Below are 23,477 nucleotides of genomic sequence, written 5' to 3'. Positions count from 1 at the left end.
TGCGGAAGAGAAGAGGATTTGGAGAGGAGGAGGAGAAAAGACGAAAAGTGAGGGAAAAGGGTCGGGGAGGTGAGGGGAAGAGAGGAGGAGGGAGCAAACGGAAGGGAGAAAGAAGCAAAGGAGAGGGAAGCAGGGCAGAGGGAAGAGGTAAGAGGGAGGTGGAGGAACGGATAAAGCTAAGGGGAGGGGGTATAGAAGAGTAGGAGAAAATGGGTAGGGGTAGGGGTAGGGGTAGGGGTAGGGGTAGGGGTAGGGGGAAAGGGGTGGAGGTGAGAGGCAAGACAGAGGAACCTGGTACTATTTACCCTTTTCATAACGAGAGGTTTTCCCTAAGTTAAAAAAAATAATATCTGGCTGTCGAATAGGTACTTTATAAAAAAAAAAAATTACTAAACTGTAGGGTTTAATTGAGAGCATTTCTAAGCGCTACAAAACATATACCCCAAGGTGAATAAAATCGTTTGCCTGTAGCATGAATACACGTCGTTATACTACAGAGATTAAAGGCGATAGCTTCTAGTCCCATTATTGCCCCCCCTTAAACTACGGCCAGACGATTTTATTCAGTCCGACAGGCGTTCCTTAATGACGAGACCTTATTTGTCTTCTTTTTGCTGCCTCTAAAAGGTTGTAAAGCAGTTAAAGTCAGGCTCGTATTAGTAAAAGAATTAATGCTTCCCCTTAAAAAAAAAATAAATAAATAAGGCGAATGGTACCAGCACATAATTATCTATTATGGTATTTCACTTCATCTTTCTGCTTTCCTATCTTTCTCTTTGACTGACAGACTATAGTTACATTTAGCTATATATAACAAACCTCACCGAAAGGACCAATATCTTTGTTGCTGTTTGCATTCCTTTGTACAACCCACCTGAACAGCTCAATCAAACCCACCCACTCCACTTCAGTCCGCCCATCCCGTCCACCCCACTCCAACGCCACCCACGCCACTCCACCCCAACCTACCCACACCACCTGACCCCCTCAACCAAACCCACCATTCCCATCCCACCCCATCCCCGCCCACCCGACACCCCGTCACAATGCGGCTTCTGGTCGCTTTGTCTCCCTTTGCTGACGACCCTCTGGCGCCTCTCTCCGCACATACACGCACGCACGCACGCAGACACACACACACACACACACACACACACACACACACACACACACACACACACACACACACAAACATTGCTGATAATCCCATTGGCACTTAAAGCTACTTGACCTACTAGACCACAGGCGTTCATAAGCTTAACGTTATGCCACAAGAGACCAAGAAAAGAGGTTACCGTAATGAATATATAGGCTGTCCCCCAAAATATGCTAAAAACTCCATTAATATTTGTTATTTCTTATGTTAAAAACTCCATTACTCTTTGGTTCTTTCTTTCTTTATATATTGTATCTACATGGTCCATATTTCTGCCATTACTTATCTACAATCAGTGGAGATTTTTCGGGCTAAAACTCCTCCCTCTACGTTGAGAGAATTTTTCACTCAAAATTAACCAAAAAATAACCAGAAATTTCTCACATATCCTGCTGGCGTGGACACCCTCCATAAACTGTGGACATACCCAAGACAGCCTGGATACAGATAACCTATTTCCCGGTGTGTACAGGTGAGGACAGATCCTGATCCACATTGATGAGAAATAGTGAGACTGTGCAATGACTTTTGAAATCCAGTGAGGTAATTTTCGAAGCCCGACAAAATTGCACATGATCATTTAAGTTTCATAATATTACACTAAAAAGTTAAATGAAATTACTGTCCATAACTCTCCTTTATATAGACAGACCGTTATACAGAACAGACATTAGGTTCCCAGTAAGCTTGTTCAACCTTAACAACGGCCCTTCAATTGAATAAGGCAAACTACTGCTGCTACTGTTGTTGTGACCCCTAGCTCTTTTGAACGTGAACCCAGTGGTCTGCAGGTTCAAGTTCCCCTCATCTTGCAGTCCATCATCCTCCTTTTCATAGATAGGGAGGGAGGTGAGGAACGTTGTACAACCGGGCCATGAAGCCACCAGGTTATATATCGTAGATGCCACCACAAGAAGGAGTCCCTCTCCAGCACCTGACACACACTATACTCCATTTACCTTAACTTGGCCCAGATTTTCGTCCCTTTGCTGCTTATTTCATATAGCTAAATGACAGAAAATGGCAATACAGTACCTCTACATCCTTTCCAAAGCATTTCTTCGTGACTGGCATCATATTCTAGAGTAAATACATCCTTACGACTCGGCATTCAAGATGGAGAGATGGCAGTTTTAGGCCAAGTTACAGTAAAACGGGTATAGTAAATATATTCGGGCTAATGTTAGACGATTTTCTTCAGCTAAAAAGTAAGCTTTAACAGAAATCTTACTATATTTAAAAATTCAGACAAGAAGGGGGATACAGTCAAATATCAGTTACCATGAAGACAGAGACAGGCTCCTAAGAACGGCCCCTCTCTCTCTCTCTCTCTCTCTCTCTCTCTCTCTCCCTCTGAACAGGTCATCAATCATTCTCAGTGAAGGAAACCGCTAAAGGCACCCGCACCCACCACACACACAGTCAAAACACACACTCAGAGGGAAATAAAGGCGAATTTCAAAAGTGCATTCTTGTATTCATTTATCTCTTTTTCCCAACGATATGTAACCTGAATTACATGGGTGATTCGTCTTCCCTTACTACTTTTGGAGATATCAACTTATTCATGGATCACACGCTTCTATACTCTCTCTCTCTCTCTCTCTCTCTCTCTCTCTCACACACACACACACACACACACACACACACTATCTGGGAGGCCAACTAATTCTTCTGATGATGATGGTGTGTCACGTAATGATGGTGAGGAGTGAAGGCGGTGGCCCCTACATCCCACCCACCCATCTTACCATAAATGATGCACACCCCACCTATCCCTAACTATCATCCCATCCCAGCCCTGTCCCACTCTCCTCCTGCTCTTGTAGTTTCCCCGTCTGCCTCACCCACTCCTTGCCTACCTCACCCACTTTCTTCCTGCGTCTCCTGTAGGTCCATCGTCTATCTCACCTACTCCCTGCCTGCCTCACCTACTTTCTTCCTGCCTCTCTTGTAGTTCCCAGCCTACCTCACCTGCTCTCTGTCTGCCTTATCCAACTTTCTCCCTGCCTCTCCTGCTTGTAGTTTCAGGCCTGCCTTTCCCACTCTCTGCCACTCTTTCCTGTGCCCTCATCCTCTGATTTTCCCATTCTCTGCTTCTTCCACTCTACCTGCCTACCCGTAGTCTCGTTTCTGTCTCTCCAGTTCTCGTCCTGTGTCTCCTGTACTCCTATTACACGTCAGACCCATTTCTCTTACTACCTACCTCACGTACAGTATACGTTCCCTTCTGTTAAACCACACCTTTCATGCATTTTCTTTAGTCTCCCATATCCTTTACCTCTACCGCTCTTCTCCTGACACTCTTCCTACCTCCCTTTAGTCTCTATCAACCCAGCACTATAACTGGGGACCTAGATGTAAATTTGATGGTTAAGAGACGTGTTCTAGGGGATGAATGAGCCTCAGCAAAAACTTATTCCATTCTATGCAGCCTCCCCCCCCCCTCTCTCTCTCTCTGCCTTATGCTGCCTAATTACTTTTCCATTCTGCCTATCCTCCTGCCTGACTCGCGCACGTGGCCACCAGACCCCTCCCAGGTCATTACGGCGGGCGCTAGGTGGCTCCGTACCCTCATTAACACTGATAGCAGGTCGCGTTACAAAGGAAGGCCGGAGGAGGGGTCGTTTGTAAGGATGCATGATGGATCTCTCTCTCTCTCTCTCTCTCTCATAACAGGATGCACATACAAGCAGGGAATACACACACACACACACACACACACACACACACACACACACACACACACACACACACACACAGACTTAACTAATGATCCACAAGACCCACCGGTGCGATAAAAACAAAACAAAAAAATCTCACACCAGTCCTGAAGGAGGCGACCCTGACAAGTATTCTGTGTGGAAGGAGGGTTTTAGTGTCCAAATGGTGATGTAAAAGGACTGCAGGGGCTCAAGGAACGGGCTAGCTAGTCTATGTCCAGAGTCAGATACATTATTATTATTATTATTATTATTATTATTATTATTATTATTATTACTATTATTATTATTACTACTACTACTAAACTATTACTACTACTAAACTACTACTACTACTATATTACAAATCAGCCAACAGTCAGTTTTAATTATTAATGCATTTTTCGTTACGGTAGGCTACACATAATTCACGTTTTTACATCAGAAAGAATAAATGTTTTTCCGCCGTACATGCACACGTTTTACTTCTTAAAATATCAATACTGTAATCTTATTTTCGCACCAGTTATAAAAATTTTCCGTATTCATTTTTTCCCCCTCCGATCGGTATAGATTTTTTTTCCCCCCCGCAAATTCGACGAACTTAAAGTATGAGGAAAAACTGGTATGGGAGACGAAAGGACAATGCTTACCACTGTTTTAAATGTGGTGTGGTGTGGTGTGGTGTGGTGTGGTGTGGTGTGGTATGGTGTGGTGTGCTGGTATGGGAGACGAAAGGACAATGCTTACCACTGTTTTAAATGTGGTATGGTGTGGTGTGGTGTGGTGTGGTGTGGCTGAGGTAGGGTTTGCTGCTGAGGCGTGTGGTGTACATTTGCTGAGTGGTGTAGTGCTGCGTGTTGTGTTGTGTTGTGTTGCGTGGTGTGCTGTGTTGTGCTGCGTGTTGTGTTGTGTGGCGTGGTGAGTTGTGTTGTGGTGAGTTGTGTTGTGTTGCGTTGCCTGTTGAATTGCATGCTGTGTTGTACTGCGTGTTGTGTTGCGTTGTGCTGTGTAGTGTTAATTTGAAGAGTGTGGGTGGGGTGTGACGTACAGTGTTTATCAGTGGTTGTGATGTAGTGAGAAGTGATAGGGTGGAAATGGACAATGGTCACAACATACAGTATATAACGTAATGATTCGGGTGCCAAAGTAGGTGCGGCACTTTAACTTGTATTTTCACTTTTTTTCGGCGTTTCATGCTGAGATTTCCAGAGCTTTAAGACTACCAGTGTTTGCTGTTTAGGTTACTTGTGCATGTGGCTTTCGTGACCTTTTTGTGATTGCTATACGAGTACTGTGTTATTTTCTTTTTGTTTGTGTTCTTTGTGCGGGGTTTTGCGAAGAGGTAAAATGAGATTTTGGGGCGAGGTGGACAGGGGGTTTTGTGGTGTACTGGGCGGAGGTTTTGCGGTGAGGTGGGCGGGGTTTAGGTGTGGAAGCCCCGCCCCTCTCATCCCACGCCTGACTGTGCAGCATCCTGGCTCTCTCCCCTCACTCACACCACCAAACGGAGTGCTAATTCTCACCGTATTTCCCCTCTCTCGTTTCCCCCTCCTACCTTCCCTCATCCCCACCTACTTTAAGGCATCATTAATCCACTAATCAGCGCTTCCCCAGGTACATGTATGTGATTATCTGAGGAGTAATTGGGTAGGGAGGTGATGTGGCACTCTAAAATGGGCATATGAAGTCCCTAATTGGCACCTTCCCTCCGCTCAAGCGATACTCTGGCACTAACAGACACTAAGCGGCAGCCTTCCTTACCCCACTCCCTGCCTCCTGCCTCTCTCTTTCTCCTCTCCCTATCCCCTCTTTCCCTTCCCTTTCCATCCCTTTTTCCCCTTTCCTCTAGTTCCCCCTCAATTCCCTCTTTCTTCCCTTTCCCCTCATTTTATTCCCTCCATCCCCTCTCTCCCCTCTCTTCTTGTCTTTCTCCCCCCCTCTCTCTCTCTCCCTACATCCCTCCTCCCTCTCCCTCTATGCCCTGTCCCCCCCTACTCTCACCTTTCCTCCCCCCCACCCCTCACTCTCTCAACCCTCCCCTCTCCTTACCCTCATCTCCCTCTCTCTTTCCCGCTACTGAGTGCCACCGTCGCTACCTAGGTCAGTCCTGAATCTTAAGGGCTACAGAGAGGACGTCACCACTCACCGACAGTGCTGTGTGACGCTGTGTGTGTAGGTGTGACGCTGTGTGTGCATAGGTGTGACGCTGTGTGTGCATAGGTGTGCCACTGAGCAGCGTCGAAAACAAACGAGCTGTGTGATAAATACGTACACGCAAAAATCTCTCAATGCGCTAAATCCAAGAACATCTCCAATAAACCTTTACATTCTAGTAAAACTCTAATATCGAAGTGCTGTTAGAAAATAATCACAAAAATCTGTGCGCCAAATCAAGAACCTCCCAAAGCTGACTCTTAGAAATCTTTGTACTTCAAGTGATTACTCAGAACTTTCTTATATGACATCCGCAAAAATTTTTCACAGTGCGCAAGGAACAGTCCAGTCAGACATCTAAAACAGCCTAATAAATAGCCTCCAAAACCAAAGTGATGTGTGAGAAATAGGTGTCAGCAAAAATCTATTAGTGGGCAAAATCTTTTAACTTAAACATGAAAAGCAAGTCAGTAGAGAGTCGAAACACAAAGAGCTTCCAAAAATATATAGAGCCAAAAACAAAACGCTTAGCTATGTGAGAAATAAAACGTCCGCAAAACCTTCATCTAAAATCACATTGGCATTACTGGCTCTAAAAAGTGTGGAAAAATAAACTTACTTCTGTTAATAGAAATAAACATCTGTAAACATCAGCCCCGAAAAGGACATTGCTATAAGGGACGCTATAAAGTGAGAGGCTTAAAAAATCTCTGACCTACTTCAACCTATATAAAAAGAAATGAAAGTATTGTGTGGGAAATAAACTAAAATATTCATAGGGTAAAATATTGCTATAACTTGTCCAATACAATAAGAATTCCGCAAAAAGACCTCTGTAACAACCCAAGTCTAAAATCACCCAATATTAATTTAGCGTTAAATAAAGAACTTTACAAATATACATCAGAGGAGTAGGAAAGACTCTTCAGCATTTATATACTGTCTAACACCATACAACGCCCCCCAAAAGATATCTGCAATAATCAAAACGTCTACAATCACGATAGGAAAATTGTTACTAAAAAGTGTTCAAATCAAAAAGAATTTTCTAAGATGACATTTGCCCAGAGTTAATTCCCGAAACACACATTTAATAGTAAAATGAAATAACAAAGAATTTATATACTTTCCAGACATATAAAACAGGTGACTAAGGAATGTCCAAAACAAATACTCCTCGAAACAAGCATTTATAACAACGTAAATAATCTGCTGAATTCTTGGTAATTCTCAGATCTGCATCTGAAATTACCTAACTCTGAAATAATGTGGTGACTGTTGTGAAGTGTGCAGAATCAATGACAGTGGGAATTTGCACTGCAACTAAACCCAAGACAAGAAAATTATCTCCGGGGTTAGGAACGCACTTGCAAAATCTGCGCTTGTGAATTACCAGAAAATATAACTTTAGAAATATTACAGGCAACCACGGAAATATTTAGAACAGAGTGAACGAAATTAAGAGTACAGAACTAAAGAAAACTAGTGAATGTGGCTACAAAATAAAAATATAATTATGAAAATACTGCACATAGTAGCCAATATTGAGGGAATTACAATTACTGAAAACCAATTGCAAAACAAAATAATTACAGAATAGTTAGAACTCAGCTGCAAAAGTACGAGTTTAAGTAGAAAAATAATACGAAATAAAAAACTACAGAAAATTAAACAGGGCTATACACAGAATATTAAGCAACATATATGACGAGAAAAATGAAAAGTTTAATCAAATTGCCTGAATGAATAATGTGACCGCAACATGTTTTAAGAGGCTATTGGACTGGGGAAAACTGTACCTGGAATAATCAAAGTGAAATAGAAACACAGAATGACAAAGCTACATCACTCATATGGAAAATTAATGCTTATGTAGATGCAACAAGGGAAAAATCAGAATATAATCTTCCACGTCTTTAAATACTGACCTCATAAATACAAAGATCGGTAGACAGAGATAAACAAACCAGGAAATAACACAGCTGAGGAATAATCAGCTTTGGCAATTTATCAACTCATTTATTTATTCCCTTTATTCCCTAATTACTTGTCTATCCCCCTGACCGCGGTGGAAATCAGCGCTGATATAAACACCGCTCGGAGGCAGTCAGCACACGATACGTAAAGTCAGCGAACTGAAGAGGCTGACCATTTTTTTAACTCCAATAACAGCGACGAAAAAAACAAAAGGAAACGCCATTTTACTGAGGAGAAAACGGGATATAATTTTAAACCCCTTCACAGTGCTGAACTTTACTAAAACAATAAAGTCGCCTGGCAATAATAAGAATTGAAGTCATCGGTCTGAAGGGATCAAAAAATGTCTTCCCCTCCCCCCCGCCTCACCGTCCCCTCAGACTCCTTCTCCATCGACTCCCTTCTCTCCACCCGCCGCCCACAATCCCACCCATCCCTCCACTCTATCCCGCCCACGCCCACACCAGCCCACATCATCCCGCCCCTCATCCCACAAGCCCTTAGGCCGGAATTGGGGCGTGACTTAGGCCTGAGTGGGCGGGATATAGGACTGAATGGACGTGATTTAGGGCTGAGTGGGCGTGAATTAGGACTGAGTAGACGTGAATTAGGGCTGAGTGGGCGTGACTTGGGGCTGAGTGGGCGTGATTTAGGGCTGGGAGGGCGGGAAAGCGACAGCCCTCAGCCCTCTTCCCAGCTCCCAGCGCCCCTTTTCCTAGCCACCATCAGGGCAAATTCCGAACCACCAAAAACTGAGGAGGAAGACGCGACCACCACCATGAAGGAAGAGGAGGTGGAGGAGGAGGAAGAAGAGGAAGAGGAGATGATGAGAAGAGGAGGGATGGAAGAGGAGCTAAGAGGAAGAGGAAAAGAAGAGGAAGAGGTGGTGGTTGACGATTGCACGAGCACCCTATCTATGGACACAGAGGGAGGGGTGTCAACATCATCAGCATCGGAGCCACGGCAGAGTGATGGAGGTAGGGATAATAAGACGATAAAAGAATAATTACTATACTTCTTTCACCTCAACTTGCCCAAATTTTCGTCCCCTTTTCAGTTAAAATAAGATAATAAAAGAATAAGCGTTTAAATAAGATGATAAAAGAATAAGTACTATATTTCTGTCACCTTAACTTGGCCCAGATTTTCGTCACCTTCTCAGCTGATTTCACGTTTTTTTTTTTTCAGTATATTTCACGCAGTTTAATCACTGAAAGATAATGTCACGACTTTAAAATCTTTCCATATCCCTTCTTGACTAATTTTGTATATGAAAAATAGACAGATATTACGACAAAATTAGCATTATATACAGGGATTCACAGATTTGTATACAAAGAGTAAGTAGATTATCATAAAGAAAATTCACCAGCAGCAAAAATATTATGCAAAATATATTACAACAGCCGACTCGCAAGAAATTAATCTGAAATATATAGAAAAAGATCCTATAAAGAAATGACAATAGAAAGAGTTGGAATCAGCATGGAAGGAAAACAGAACTACGTCCACCATATAAGCTTAGGTATATATATATATATATATATATATATATATATATATATATATATATATATATTATAAAGTTTAAGTAATATGTAAAATTAGAAATATGAAACAAAAAGAAGGAAACTAGGGAGAAAATATAGACAACGCTGTGATGAGAATTTCATGTATATAAGATAGAAACAAATTTAAAAGTACTCGAATTAAAGGCAGTGAACAATTTTGCACTAGCAATACGTTCAATTATACTATCTATCTATCTATATACCTAGGCTGCTTCCCCCAAGGAAAGGGAGGTATGTTAAAATATGATATATACTGAGAATACAAACAACGTAAAATGAAAACATACATACTGTACAGTACATACACACATATACATGCATACACACACATATGAATACATACATACATATACACATACAATACTGAGATACAGATACACAGACATGCAGATTGGAAGACAGATAAAAATACAAGTGACTCGAAAATAATACAATTTCATGCAATATGTGTACCGGTATATGCAGTAGTTCGTGTATGCATATATGACGTAGGTTACAATTAAAAAAAAAAATAAAAAAAGTAAAAAAATGAGAAATTTACGAATATGTTTCGTGTTAACTGTAAAAGCAGATTTATATGCGTATACAAAGCCGCACGAATCTTTAGGAAACAGGTGTAATTATCGAAGGAAAATAATTGCGCGGACGACAAGTAGGCGTATTTAAGAGAAACAAGTAACATTCCTTGGCGATAACAGGTAGAATTAAATGGAAATCTCACTACAAGAGGCTTCACTTAAATCACAACAATCAACCCCTTCCAATGACCCGCTTCTCCTTTCATTCATGCTACCTCCAGGCGATGTTACTCTGTTCGGGAGAGATTTTCTTCCAATTCGAGGGGTCAGATATCGTCCTCTGTAACCCCATCCCTACTACAGGTCCATCCTAAGTTGAAAAAAATCGTCTGGATATAACAAACAATAACAAGCACAGAGCAATAACAAAAACAGAATAACAACAAACAGAACAATAACTGAGACAGAATAACAAAAATAGAACAATATGTCATTCGATTGAAAACTTAACCTTCTGGTCGGGACAAAAAAAAAAAAATCTTGGGGTTAGAAGGAATAAAACACAAAAATACTTAAATAAAACGCAAAGTTCTTCATCCCTTCCCTGCCAAACAATGTACAGTCGGCATCAAAAGCCCTGTCGTCATCTCCTGCTTTTCTCTCTATATGGATTTCGAAGATATGTGTGGGAAATGTGAAGTAGGCGACACTAGTCTCTCTCTCTCTCTCTCTCTCTCTCTCTCTCTCTCTCTCTCTTGCAAACAGATGATTGTCATAAATGCCGGTTGCTGTGGATTCACGAGATTAATTTCAAAAGTTCATGTGAGAGAGAGAGAGAGAGAGAGAGAGAGAAGGGGACAGGACTTCTAAAATCTCCAGTAAAACCAGATTAATAAAACTGTCAAGAATAAGCAACAATACAAATGATAAAGGAAGTGTACGGGAAGAACATTATAATTCCTTTACTACGATCGCAAGCAGAGTGCGTTAACCACCAGGCCACCACGAAGGAAAGGTCACACGATAGCTGCATAAAATCACCTTGGAATATGGAGAAGAAAGCAGGGGTCCGTTAATACTAAAGTCTCCTATCTAGTAAGCTGTCCGTGAATTTCAGTCTCCTATGTCCGTAAATTGCAGTCTCCTATCTAGCATGGTGTCCGTATATTGCAGTCTCCTATCATGTGTGTGTCCGTAAATTGGAGTCTCCTTTTCTGTCCGTTGTCCGTAAATTGCAGTCTCCTATCTTGTGTCCGTAAATTGCAGTCTCCTATCTTGTGTCCGTAAATTGCAGTCTCCTATCTTGTGTCCGTAAATTGCAGTCTCCTATCTTGTGTCCGTAAATTGCAGTCTCCTATTATGCGTGTGTCCGTAAACTGAAGTCTCCTATCTAGTATGCTGTCCGTATATTGCAGTCTCCTATCTTGCGTGTCCGTAAATTGCAGTCTCCTATCTTGCGTGTCCGTAAATTGCAGTCTCCTACCTTGTGTGTGTCCGTAAATTGCAGTCTCCTATCTTGTGTGTTGTCCGTAAATTGCAGTCTCCTATCTTATGTGCTGTCCGTATATTGCAGTCTCCTATCCTGTGTCCGTAAATTGCTGTCTCCTACCTTATGTGTGTCCATAAATTGCAGACTCCTATCTTGTGTGTTGTCCGTAAATTGCAGTCTCCTATCTAGTGTCCGTAGATTGCAGTCTCCTATCTTGTGTGTGTCCGTAAATTGCAGTCTCCTATCTTGTATGCTGTCCGTATACTGCAGTCTCCTATCTTGCGTGTCCGTAAATTGCAGTCTCCTATCTTGCATGCTGAAGGACGGCTCAATCAGATGTTGCACGGACCAAAGATATCTCCGTTGCCTCGTGACGTTAATAAATCAGTAAGTCAATGGGTGTAAAAAAAAAATCAGATAATAAAACATGAATAAAGTCACGGGAAACAGAAAATTGAATAGGTGGACACAGGTAACGCTAAGCCGTCCCCGCAAAACACAAACTTAAAATGCCTAATATATGGACCATCCTGTATAAAAAAAAAAAATAGGCTGACAGATAACCCTTCAACCCGAGGACACTAAAAAATTTTCGTCTAACTTAAAAAAAAATATAAATTCATCTTCGGCAAGAGTTCTCGATTTACTAGAGTTAGATGTTGTCTCCCTTAACTCCTTTAATGCAGTGACTTATTTTAACACTGTATTCTTGCTACCACTAGCCGATTTCAAGGAGAGTAGAGTTTTGTTTCCTTTTGCCTTCACTATACCTCGTTCACCTTAACTTGTTCCAGATTTTCGTCCTTTCGTGGCTTATTTCACGCAGTTCAAGGGCGGAAAAAGTGTTACGACTCTACTGTACATCCAGACAATAACATTTCTTCGTGACTAGCATCATATTCTAGTGTTACGTCTCTACATCCATACTATAACACTTCTTCGTGACTAGCATCATATTCTAGTGTTACGTCTCTACATCCATACTATAACACTTCTTCGTGACTAGCATCATAATTCTAGTGTTACGGCTCTACATCCATACTAGAACACTTCTTCGTGACTAGCATCGTATTCTTGTGTAAATCTGGTGTTACGACCCAGCATTCAGGATGGAGAGATGGCAATTTTAGGCCAAGTTAAAGTGGAGGGAGTATATTTGAGATCTGCCTGTAGTTGAATGAAATCGTCCTTGAATAAAATCGCCTGCAGGTAGTTTCCTTAAGATATGTATACGTTATCAATCTAATGGGGTTAATCGCTTCAGTACGAGGCCCTTAAATCAAACAATTCGTCTGGTAAGGGATGGCAGGGGTTAGGTAAGGACAGGGGTGAGGGAGGCGGCAGGGATAAGGGAGATAAGGGTATGGGGGGGGCAGGGTGAGGGAGGTGGCAGGGGTGAGGGTGGCGGAAAGTAAGAGCGAGAGGTTATGTGATAGGGGTGAGAAATAGAGGTGAAAGGGAAGGGGTGAGAAATAGAGGTGAAAGGGAAGGGGTGAGAAATAGAGGTGAAAGGGAAGGGGTGAGGAATATCGGAAGGGTAAGCGTAGGGGAGGTAAGGGTGGTGACCGGGGTGAGGGGAGAAAGAGGACTGGGGTGAGGGAAGAAGCTAAGTACAGGGGAATGAGTGAGAGTAAGGGTGAGGGTTAGTGACAGGAGACACTATAGGGGAGAGAGCAGGGGTGAGGAGGAGTAAGGGTGAGAGGATGTTAGGGTGAGGGGATACTGGGATGAGGGAAGACAGCAGTGACATTAAAAGCAGGGGAAGAAAAAAATGATAGTAGGGGTGATGGTAAAAGAAGGGATGAGGGGTGATGGTAAAAGAAGGGATGAGGGATGATGTAGGCGGTATGGAGAGGGATGAGGCAGGGGTGGGCGAGGAATGTAGGACAGGGGTGAGAGGAAGGGGGATTAAGATATAAGCAAAGGTAGAAGTAGGGGTGAGGGGTGACAGCAGAGTAAGGCAGGGATGGAAGGGATTAAAGCAGGGTCAACAGGGAGGAGGGGTGACAGGGGTGAATGTAAGAGGTAGGGGAGATGCTGGGGGTAAGGGGAGGGTGATGGGGGTGGTAAGGGGGAGAGAAGAAGGGAGAGGCCAGGGGTGAGGGAGATGGCAGGGGTGGTGGTCAGGCCATTAAGATACCCACGTGACTTAAGGATGGGATGGGGGGCAAGGAGGAGGTCAGAGGTCAGGGGGCATGGAGTGTGACCTCAAGGCTCGTATAGCGGCGCCGTCCTGACAAGCGTAGTTATTAATCACCACATAACGAGGCGATTAGGACGGGGCGGCGCTGGTTCTACTGTTTACGTATTGTGTTTAGTAAGATGTTTTGTGTTTACTGTTTCAGGTTCTTATATGGCATGATTAGCTAAGATCACCCTTAATGGACTATATCGTCAGTAATAGGAATACAGAGACAAACATATTAAAGTTGATATATGCTTACCAATATAAAATACATAACCATTCATGAACGGCAGGTAAAATCTCTCTCTCTCTCTCTCTCTCTCTCTCTCTCTCTCTCTCTCTCAAATAATTCTCCCCTGGCTTAAGCATTCCTCCAGCAGTTGCTCTTCTACACCTACTTTACAATATACTAGAACTAAATACACTTCATTCATCAAAAATTCTGGTCCTAAACTAACTCTCTCTCTCTCTCTCTCTCTCTATTCTTACGACGCCTTAACAAGAACGTACATGATTACCTCTGTCAACGGCTGCAAAGTGAATTATAACCAAAAAGAAAAATTAATCACGATGATAAAATGATGAGTTACAACAATAACAGATTAAACGACATAGCACAGAATGAGCCAACGATGACAGCCAGAACTCGAAGGCCAAATAAAAATAAATAATAATAATAATAATAATAATAATAATAATAAACACTGCCTGTCAAGGATAATATTTAAAAACAACACATTTATGGCCCTATTCTCGTCGGGTTAGGAGGCTCCATTAGCACTTCCTCGTGACTAGTAATAAATATCTGCACAGGGAACATTTATATACTGTAGTATGTTATTTACGTCCATCTGCAGGTAAACTGACAGATGCGGGAAGACGGAGAAAGAAAACATGACTGAGAGGATTACGACGAAAATAGAACAAATTTACGTCAACTGACTTGTATTTCCTTGCACTCTCTTCTCAGCAAGTTGTATAATAAAAAATAAATAAATATGACCAACATAAAGGCAAGTAAAACAAGTTACACAGTAAATTAAAAAATATGACTAAGATAAAGACTTACGCGAAAAAATACAAGATCAAATAAAAATAAAACACGTAAATTCGTTCTATTTATCTATCTATACCCAGACGCCTCAATCCTTTACGGGGTGGCCACAAACAAATCGCCTCCACGTCGCCTTGACCTCTATAAATTTTGTCATTCTCGCTACCTCCAGGCAAATTTCTTCGGCTTGAGAAAGACTTTAAGACACTGAGGCGTTACATTTTTCACTAACCTCTTCACGTTTCTTGAGATGAATAAAATCGTCTCGAATGGAAAAACTGTTAAACTCGCCATACAAGTCGCGAGGTTAAGGAATGTGCAGCATAAAGCCTCCTATAGCTCCCTAACATCTCATCCTCAGCGATTTACTTTTGGGTATGGTTGGTTAACATAACTGTGTACGTTATGTATAAAGAGAACGGCGAGAATGGAAGGATTTATGTAACACGGGAGAGGACAATAACATGTAACAAACAAACTAAATCGCTTAGGAAAAGATGTCAGCAAGGTGTAATAAGCAAAACAAATCGCTTTGAGGAAGGTGTCAGTAAGGTGTAATAAGCAAAATAAATCGCTTAGTAAAAAGTGTCAGTAGGGCGTAATAAACAAAATAACTCGATTAGCGACAGGTGTCAGTAAGGTGTAATACTCGTAAGCAGAATAAATCGCCTAGGAAAAGGTGTTAGGGAGATTTCATAACCGACAAGAATAGAGCAAGAGAAAGAATGGCATTTACCGGTACCTTATCTCTGTCGCTTCGATAGAGCTGGGTAGAGGCGATGGGCCGGCCAGACCTGTGGGAAGGAAAACACGTAATAGATAAATAGCCAGACAGATAGACAGACACATATAGATAGATTAGACAGACAGAGATAGATAGATTAGACAGATACATAGATAGATGGATAGACATACAGACAGAGGTAGATAAACAGACAGATAAGCAAAATAAATGACTCATCTGGTGTTAGCTGTAGCCCAATTAGCAAACTAGACTTATCCTGACCATGAGGAGGTTTTATTTATTTATTTATTTTTTACTCCGGCTGTGGCATGATTTTAGGAGCTGAGAAAAACTGTCTGGTGTTGTCGAACAAATTACTGTTCTTAATTCACCCAAAATAATTATATATTTTTTTTCTTTACCTTTTACTCTTATTATTTATTTAATTATTTTTTCTATATACCTATATCCATCCATCTATCCATCCATCAGTCTATCTATTTTCTTTTTACCCGGATTATATGTGATCTGAAACATAATCGTCTTACATAAGCCTAAAGAAAATGCAAAAGATGATATTTTTATGCAAAAAGATTAATATATCGACCTTAGGCATAGGTAAGTACTCCGTTCCCTGAGGCTCTGTGACTATTAAGCCGTTTTTCACCTTGTCTTGACACAGATATTCGTCCTTTTGTAATTTAATTCACGTAGCTCGATGGCACAGTTCTAAGTTTCTACATCCTTTCCACAGCACTTCTTCGTGACTAGCACCAGATTCTAGTGATAATATTACAGGTGAGCATTCAAGATGGAGAGATGGTAATATTAAACCAATTAAAGGGAGAAAGGTGTAAATTTTCTCGCAAGAACAAATTATATGGTTTTATTCTCGTCTAAAATTCTTAAATGCATTCATATCGAAAGTGTTGACAAGGAGAGGTTTTATCAACACAGTCTCTCTCTCTCTCTCTCTCTCTCTCTCTCTCTCTCTCTCTCTCTCTCTCAGCTGAACAAAACATGCTGGTGTTAGCCTCAATAAAATACCCAAATTAATTTACAGTAGCGAAAGGGCCGATCCGACAGTAAGGTATCGTGGCAAAAATATTGACTTTGTATCATAAATCCGAATGTATCACTTAATAATAATAATAATCAAATGTACACAGGCTACTAGTCTCCTTGAGGTTGTAAAAATGCAATGGACTGCGCGCGCACATAAACACAAACATACACGCACACGTGGCGCGGTTGACAGAGCACTAGACTCCAATTCCAAGTTCGAGCCCCGCCAGGCCGCGCAGCCTGCGGGTGAGGTGAGCTCTAACCAGGCAAATGTAGCTCAAGCCGCGCTATGGTGGAAGTCCCGCAAGAGTTCGATACGCGGCGGGGTAAACATTAGGCGGTCTGTCGCCTTGCACCTACGCCTCATAACAGCCTCGGTGAGACTTGGTAGTGTGTCGGCGCTCCTCAGCAGCAGGCAGGGTCAGCCTGTTGATCTCCTTACGTTAGGATACTAGATTAAGGACTTACGTACTTTCAGCCACATGGCTGCTGAGATTAAATAAACCTAAAATTTATTATCATTATTATTTTTATTTTTAATTATATTATCACACACACACACACACACACACACACACACACACACACACACACACACACACAACACACACACACACACACAAACTTATAACATTACAATGAAGTAAATGAAATAAAAAACCGACCACACACCCAAATGTAATTACCTCCCCCTCCCCTCTCCAAAGCTTAGGGAGTGAGGGAAAGATGGGGGAAGTAGGGAAGAGGGGGATGACAAGGACTGGAGAAGAGGAAGGGAAAGGGGAAGGGAAAGGGGAAGAGGAAAGGGAAAGGGAAGGGGAAGGGGAAGGAGAAGGGAGGGGAAGCGAGAAAAGGAGGGAACATGGAAGTTAGAAGAAGGGGAGGGAGAGTGGAAGGTGAAAGGATGGGATGCTGAAGGGGATGGGAGAAGAGCAGAAAGAGAAAATAAGAAAGAAGATGCTAGAGAGAGAGGGAGAAGGGAATACGACGGAGTCGAAGGAGGGGGAGGAGAGAAGAAAGGGAAAGAGGACTAAAGGAGGATGAGGAGGGCTGGAGGAGGGAAGGAGAGGACTGAGGAAGGGGAAGGGAAGGAGGAAGGGGAGGGAAGGAAGGAGGAGAGGGAAAGAGGGAGGGTGAGGTGAATGGGGGTGGGCACAGTTGATCATGTTACGATATGGGGGTTAAGGCAGATGTCACCGCGGCTCTTTTTATTGGGTGAGGAGGAGGAGGGGTGAGGAGGAGGAGGGGTGAGAAGGAGGAGGGGTGAGGAGGGAAAGCGATGAGGAGGGACAAGGGTGAGGAAGAGGAAGGGTGAGGATGGGGAAGAGTAAGAGAGATGAGAGGATAGGAGATAATTTGAGAAGTAAAGATGCTGTGAGACAAATTGATACGTAAACATAAATATAGATAGATGCAAAGATCCAGTAATATATAAATACAAATAACAAAAATAATCACACACACACACACACACACACACACACACACACACACACACACACACACACACACACAAACTACTAAATCAGTCACCAACTCTACCACCATCATTATCAAACTTTCCCACATTCACAATAAAGGGAACACGGACATCTGACAGCAACACTATTCTTTCGGCTCCTCCGGGACATGCATCAGAGGAGAAATTATTAAGCAAAGCGGTGTAAGACCCCTTTAAACCCTGCAGTGTGTTGGTGTCTTAATTTCTGTTAAATCGAGTCTATAATTATTGGCTCAGGAAAACTTATGTACGGGTTGGCCATCATTATTCTCTCTCTCTCTCTCTCTCAGGTGTTTGTAATCGTATGACGTTGGCAGGAATGAAACTTTAAAACGGCGTCGTCATAGGGACGAGGTGGTGGCCAAGAGGTTCGAGGGGCGGTCTGTTGTTTGAGAAGACGCGAGTTCGGTCCTTGGCTGGGGCAGGAAACAATTCAATTATCTGAATTTTGTTGAAACAGCCTCCTCTGATCATCTACAAAACCCACCTACACAGCATAAAAATACCCTTGCTAATACTCTCTCTCTCTCTCTCTCTCTCTCTCTCTCTCTCTCTCTGTATTAATTATGGAAGCGGGTCGCACGTTGGAGGACTGCTAGGCTTAAAGGAACGAACTGCCTCTTCTGTACACAGGAGTCAATCATCATCGTCACCATCATCATAATCATCATAACAACAACAACAACAACAACAATAGTAATAATAATAATAATAATAATACGAATGGATGATACCGTCTCTCGGATGGAGATGAGGACTTTCATGGCTTGTATGACGAATGAATGAGAGTGAATGAGTGAGTGAATGATGCACAGACGGCGTGAGAATAAAGGGTGAAAGAACACTGAATAAATAATGAATGAATGGTCGTGTGTAGGCCGCACCACTGGGCATTTTGGTGATAGTTACTCCAGATTATTTTATTTACTATGTCTATTTATTCTTCTTTTTTTCATGCTTCATCTGTTATGCCAGCTATCTTTTATCTTTATCTCTTCTATATTCCTAGCTACTGATCTATCCATCTGCCCTATTTATCAACCGCCTATCTATCTAGAATCACACAGTACTAGGGCATAGTATACGTATATATTTATGTATGTATTTATGTGTATGTTAGTATGTGTGCAATAACTGTATGTATGTATATATGTAGGTAGGTAGGTAGATAGGTAAGTAAGTTGGCAGGTAGGTATGCAGTGCAGCAGAAGGACGCCTTGTCATAAAAGACTTTGTAATAACTTGTAGAGAAGAAACCGATAATACCGGTTGGCTTCGCTGCCCGTTTATATAAGTTCCCAAACTCCCTCCCTATCCACCGAAAGGAAGATGTTGGACTGCGGGAAACAGGCAGGTTCAGTCCCCAGAATACCAAGTAGACGTACAGATAGGCGCAGGTCCCAAACAACAACAATAATAAATACTACTACTGCTCCTACTACTACTACTACTACTACTACTACTGTTACTACTTTGATACAGGTATAGGCGTATCAGTCTACCTAACTATCGACAGATGAATAGTTCTGAAGAAAAAACTACAAAAATTGCGAGTATTTATCAAGTACAGGACCACCACGACTCCTTCCATGACACTGCCTTTGACATCATCATTCCTCTTAGGGTGACATCTATCTACCTGGTTCTCTCTCTCTCTCTCTCTCTCTCTCTCTCCCTAAAACATACCCCTTATTTTATTCTTTCCCTTTCAACTTGTCTCATTTCCTCCTCCCTCTATTCCTTCGTCTCCCTAACACTCCATCTCCTCTCCAGGCTCTTTCTCTGCCTGTCTCTCACTATCTCTGTCTCTCTCTCTCTCTCTCACTACCTCTCTTTCTCACCCTCAGAGGACACGAGAACAGGGGAGGAGCGAAAGAAGAGACCCCGAACAGCCTTCACCGCCTCCCAAATCAAGGCGCTGGAGCAGGAGTTTGAGAAGAACAAGTATCTCTCCGTCAGTAAGAGACTTCACCTCTCCAAACAGCTCAAGCTTACAGAGACACAGGTAAGCACCCACACACACACACACACACACACACACACACACACCAAGAATACCGGTACTTTATGTCTCACATTTTTTTTTTTTTTTTTTTTATGTGTCCGACTCTGGGCAAAGGCTCAGGGCCTATTTCTTGGGGGCAGTGGCCTATCCCAAGGCCCAGTAGTCCTCCTGCACCTCCACACGTCACCACTTCTAACCTAACCTAACCAAACCAAACCTAACCTAACCTAACCTAACCTGACCTGACCTGACCTAACCTAACCTAACCAAACCACATCAAACCAAACCAAAAACCTAGCCTAACCAAACCACATCAAACCAAACCAAAAACCTAGCCTAACCAAACCAAACCAAACCAGACCTGACCTGACGTGACCTGACCTGATCTGATCTAACCTGACCTGACCTGACCTAACCCTAACCTAACCTAATCTGAAATAACTTAACTTGACCTGACCTGACCTAACCTGACGACCTGACCTGACCAAACCTAAGCTAACCTAGTCTAACCTACATGACATGACATGACATGACCTAACCTGACGACCTGACCTGACCTAACCTAATGTGACCTGACCTGACCTAACCTAATGTAACCTGACCTGACCTAATGTAACGACCTACCCTCACCTAACCTCCTCTCTCCCGCAGATCAAAATATGGTTCCAAAATCGTCGGACGAAGTGGAAAAGGAAGTACACTAACGAGCTGGAGGTGATGGCCCAGCAGTACTACTCAGCCCTGGGCATCATTGGTCCACGGCCCATGGTGGTGGGGGACAGGCTATGGTAAGGGGGGAGGGGGAGGGGAGAGAGGAAGGGAGGAGAAATTGAGGGGAGTGGAGTGTGAGGAAGGATAATTGTGTGTGTGTGTGTGTGTGTGTGTGTGTGTGTGTGTGTGTGTGTGTGTGTGTGTGTGAGAGAGAGAGAGAGAGAGAGAGAGAGAGAGAGAGAGAGAGGAGGGGGGGGGCAATGCGCGCGAATATCTGAATGAAAGGGAGAGGGGGTCTTTGTCTGTATACACGAGGGACAGGATACAATTCATTCCTTCAGCCCGAGGACATAATGTACATTTTATTCCTGAGCTCCGAAAATTTCATTCAGCTTAGGAGAGACTTTCCAGACTCGAGGGGTTGTTTTCAGCCTTCATTATAAAAAGTCCTTCCTAATTCTTAAGCCATTTTTAGGTAGCAAAACTAAACTATGGAATCCTCGTCGTGAAGGGGTTAATGTGGGTATGAGGGGTATATGACTGAAGGGATGATGGAAGAGAGTCAGTGTGTTTATTTTACAGGGTGGTCCATATATAACACTCCTCTTCCACTTCACGGGGGGATTTCTTGAGAGCCGTCCCGCAACACGCAAGATCTCCCCAGCGAGTTTCTAGCGCGGCTCTAGTTACGGACCACCCTGTACACTGGAATTATTGGACGAGGTGGATGATGGGGGGAAGGTGAAGTTAACGTCGATAAGAAAGAAAACGAGATGGGGAGCGTAAGCTGGCAATAGGAAAGTGATTTATACGGGATAATATGAAGAGATTTAGAAAAAAAAAGTAAAAAAATTGAAAAGGGGATTGAAAAATAACAGGTTGAAAAGAGTGACAGAGGTTAAAGAAAGCGAAAGGAAGAAAAAAATTAGAGAAAAGGAGGATCAGAAATGAGAATTTAAAAAAAAAATGGATAGAGGTCTATTTCATTTTTATCAAAATATGATACGCGGTATGTTAAGAATTAGACAGTCAGCTGTAGTAAATAACATTTGTTACCTCGATACATCACTTTATGAAATGGAAGTCCAGAAAGAAAAAAAAAACTACGAATGGGAACACATCAGTGGTAGCAGCTAACACATACGGTATAATTCTATTTCATATTCATCTGCCTGCAGATGATAAAACTGGCTTAATATTACATAAGTTACTAAAAATGCGTGTCACTGGAACATCTCAGTTAATTACTCCTTTATATTTCAAAGGTGATACAGAACCTACACCCTTTCAATCAGTTTTTTTTTTTTCCTTAGTTTATTCTTGCACTCCAGGAAATGTTATTCAGATGATGGGAGACCTTCTGAACTGGAGGGCTTAGGTATAACTTAGATCTTCACTTCTACAGGTTCTTCCTAAGCTGAATAAAATCGTCTGCTGATAGAATATAATCCGAAAGCATGTCGTCAGACTGAAGGAGTTAAATGATCTTGCTAATCCAATCCGTACAAACATGGATGGGTTAAGACGATGACATGTTCTTAAGACTTTCTAATCCCTACAGCCAGAGGACATCTTGATAAAGCTGAATGAAATCGTCTGGTGTTGACTAGACCGTATTCTCAGTGTTAGGAAACTTTCTTTAACACCTCTTCCTTAGCGATTTATTTGGCATTCTACGCCTTAGTGCTCTTTTGTATGCTATCCATATCCTTTTAATGAAGATATGGTTTGCATACAAGGCCTGCGAGAACATAATGGCGTTAAAGATACAGAAAAATAAGAGTGGTAAGGAAAAGGTCTTAGAAAGAATACTACGCTGACGAAAATATGTTAAAATATCGCTCCCCTTGTTTGTAATCAGAAGAGGTGCAAAAAGAAATTACTGATCTCGACTGTTCAGTATATGCAATGCGAAAGATATGTTGATAATATACTGCATGATATAAACACTAATTCCGTCTCTCCACAGGCTCTTCAACTATCCAATGGGGCACCCGAACCAACACACGGTGGGTCTCCATAGCAACGCCTTACCACCCCTCCCCTCGCCCCTCCCTGCGCACCCGCTACATCCCCTCCCGCCCCACTGCCTCCCCTCGATCCCCCTCCAGTCCCCATTGGTCGCCGGCTCAGGGGATCGGCCAATAGCGCACCCGAGCCCTATCAACCCTCTAGCGGACAGGCACACGATTGGAGGGCCCCTGCAAGCCCCGCCTACCACCTCCCTGACGTCATCGATATACACAACCGGTTCGCCCACCCATCTCGCCTCCCTGCACGGTCACCACCAGGAGGGAGGCCGGCCTGGGGTGTGAGGGGAAAGAGAGAGATGGTGAGGGACGAAAGACAGAAGAATGAAAGAGGAGAGGAAATAGGGAGAAATGTAGAAAAGAAAGAAAAGTAAGGAGCAGGCGACTTCCTACAATCCCCACCCCTCATCTCACTGAAGTCATCGATATACACAACCGGTTTGCCCAGCCACCTCGCCTCTCAGGGTCATCAGGAGGGGAGTTATTGCAGAGTATGAAGGGGTGAGAGGGAATGGGGGAGAGGATAGGGGGCATGAGGGATAGGGGAGAGGACAGGGAGCATGAAGGACAGGGGAGAGGACATAAGGATGATACAAGGAGAGCTAAGGACGAGATGAATATACACAACCGGT

At 42.7% G+C, this 23,477-nt stretch overlaps 1 protein-coding gene across 1 annotated transcript; it reads left to right on the top strand.

The window, feature by feature from the left end:
* The first annotated feature begins 8,335 nt into the window (after positions 1-8,335).
* LOC145397514 (uncharacterized) lies at positions 8,336-23,130 on the top strand. The gene is made up of 5 exons (XM_080270587.1): positions 8,336-8,510; positions 8,583-8,969; positions 19,947-20,104; positions 20,756-20,892; positions 22,785-23,130. The coding sequence occupies exons 1-5, from the start codon at positions 8,336-8,338 to the stop codon at positions 23,128-23,130; spliced, it is 1,203 nt and encodes a 400-aa protein (XP_080126713.1).
* The last annotated feature ends 347 nt before the right edge of the window (positions 23,131-23,477 follow it).

This window comes from Coenobita brevimanus, chromosome 5 (genome assembly GCF_032717465.1).
Source record: "Coenobita brevimanus isolate Jiangsu-jjx chromosome 5, ASM3271746v2, whole genome shotgun sequence".
Taxonomy (NCBI): Eukaryota; Metazoa; Arthropoda; class Malacostraca; order Decapoda; family Coenobitidae; genus Coenobita; species Coenobita brevimanus.
The sequence above is the reverse complement of the archived record's forward strand: the minus strand, read 5'-3'. Positions and strand labels throughout refer to the sequence as shown.

What these genes read in the sequence shown, in the direction of transcription:
- LOC145397514 (XM_080270587.1), top strand. Translation starts at nt 8,336, where the DNA reads ATGTCTTCCCCTCCCCCCCGCCTCACCGTCCCCTCAGACTCCTTCTCC. An exon ending in GCCACGGCAGAGTGATGGAG is followed by an intron (nt 8,970 to 19,946) that starts GTAGGGATAATA and finishes TCTCACCCTCAG; the next exon opens with AGGACACGAGAACAGGGGAG. An exon ending in GTGGTGGGGGACAGGCTATG is followed by an intron (nt 20,893 to 22,784) that starts GTAAGGGGGGAG and finishes GTCTCTCCACAG; the next exon opens with GCTCTTCAACTATCCAATGG.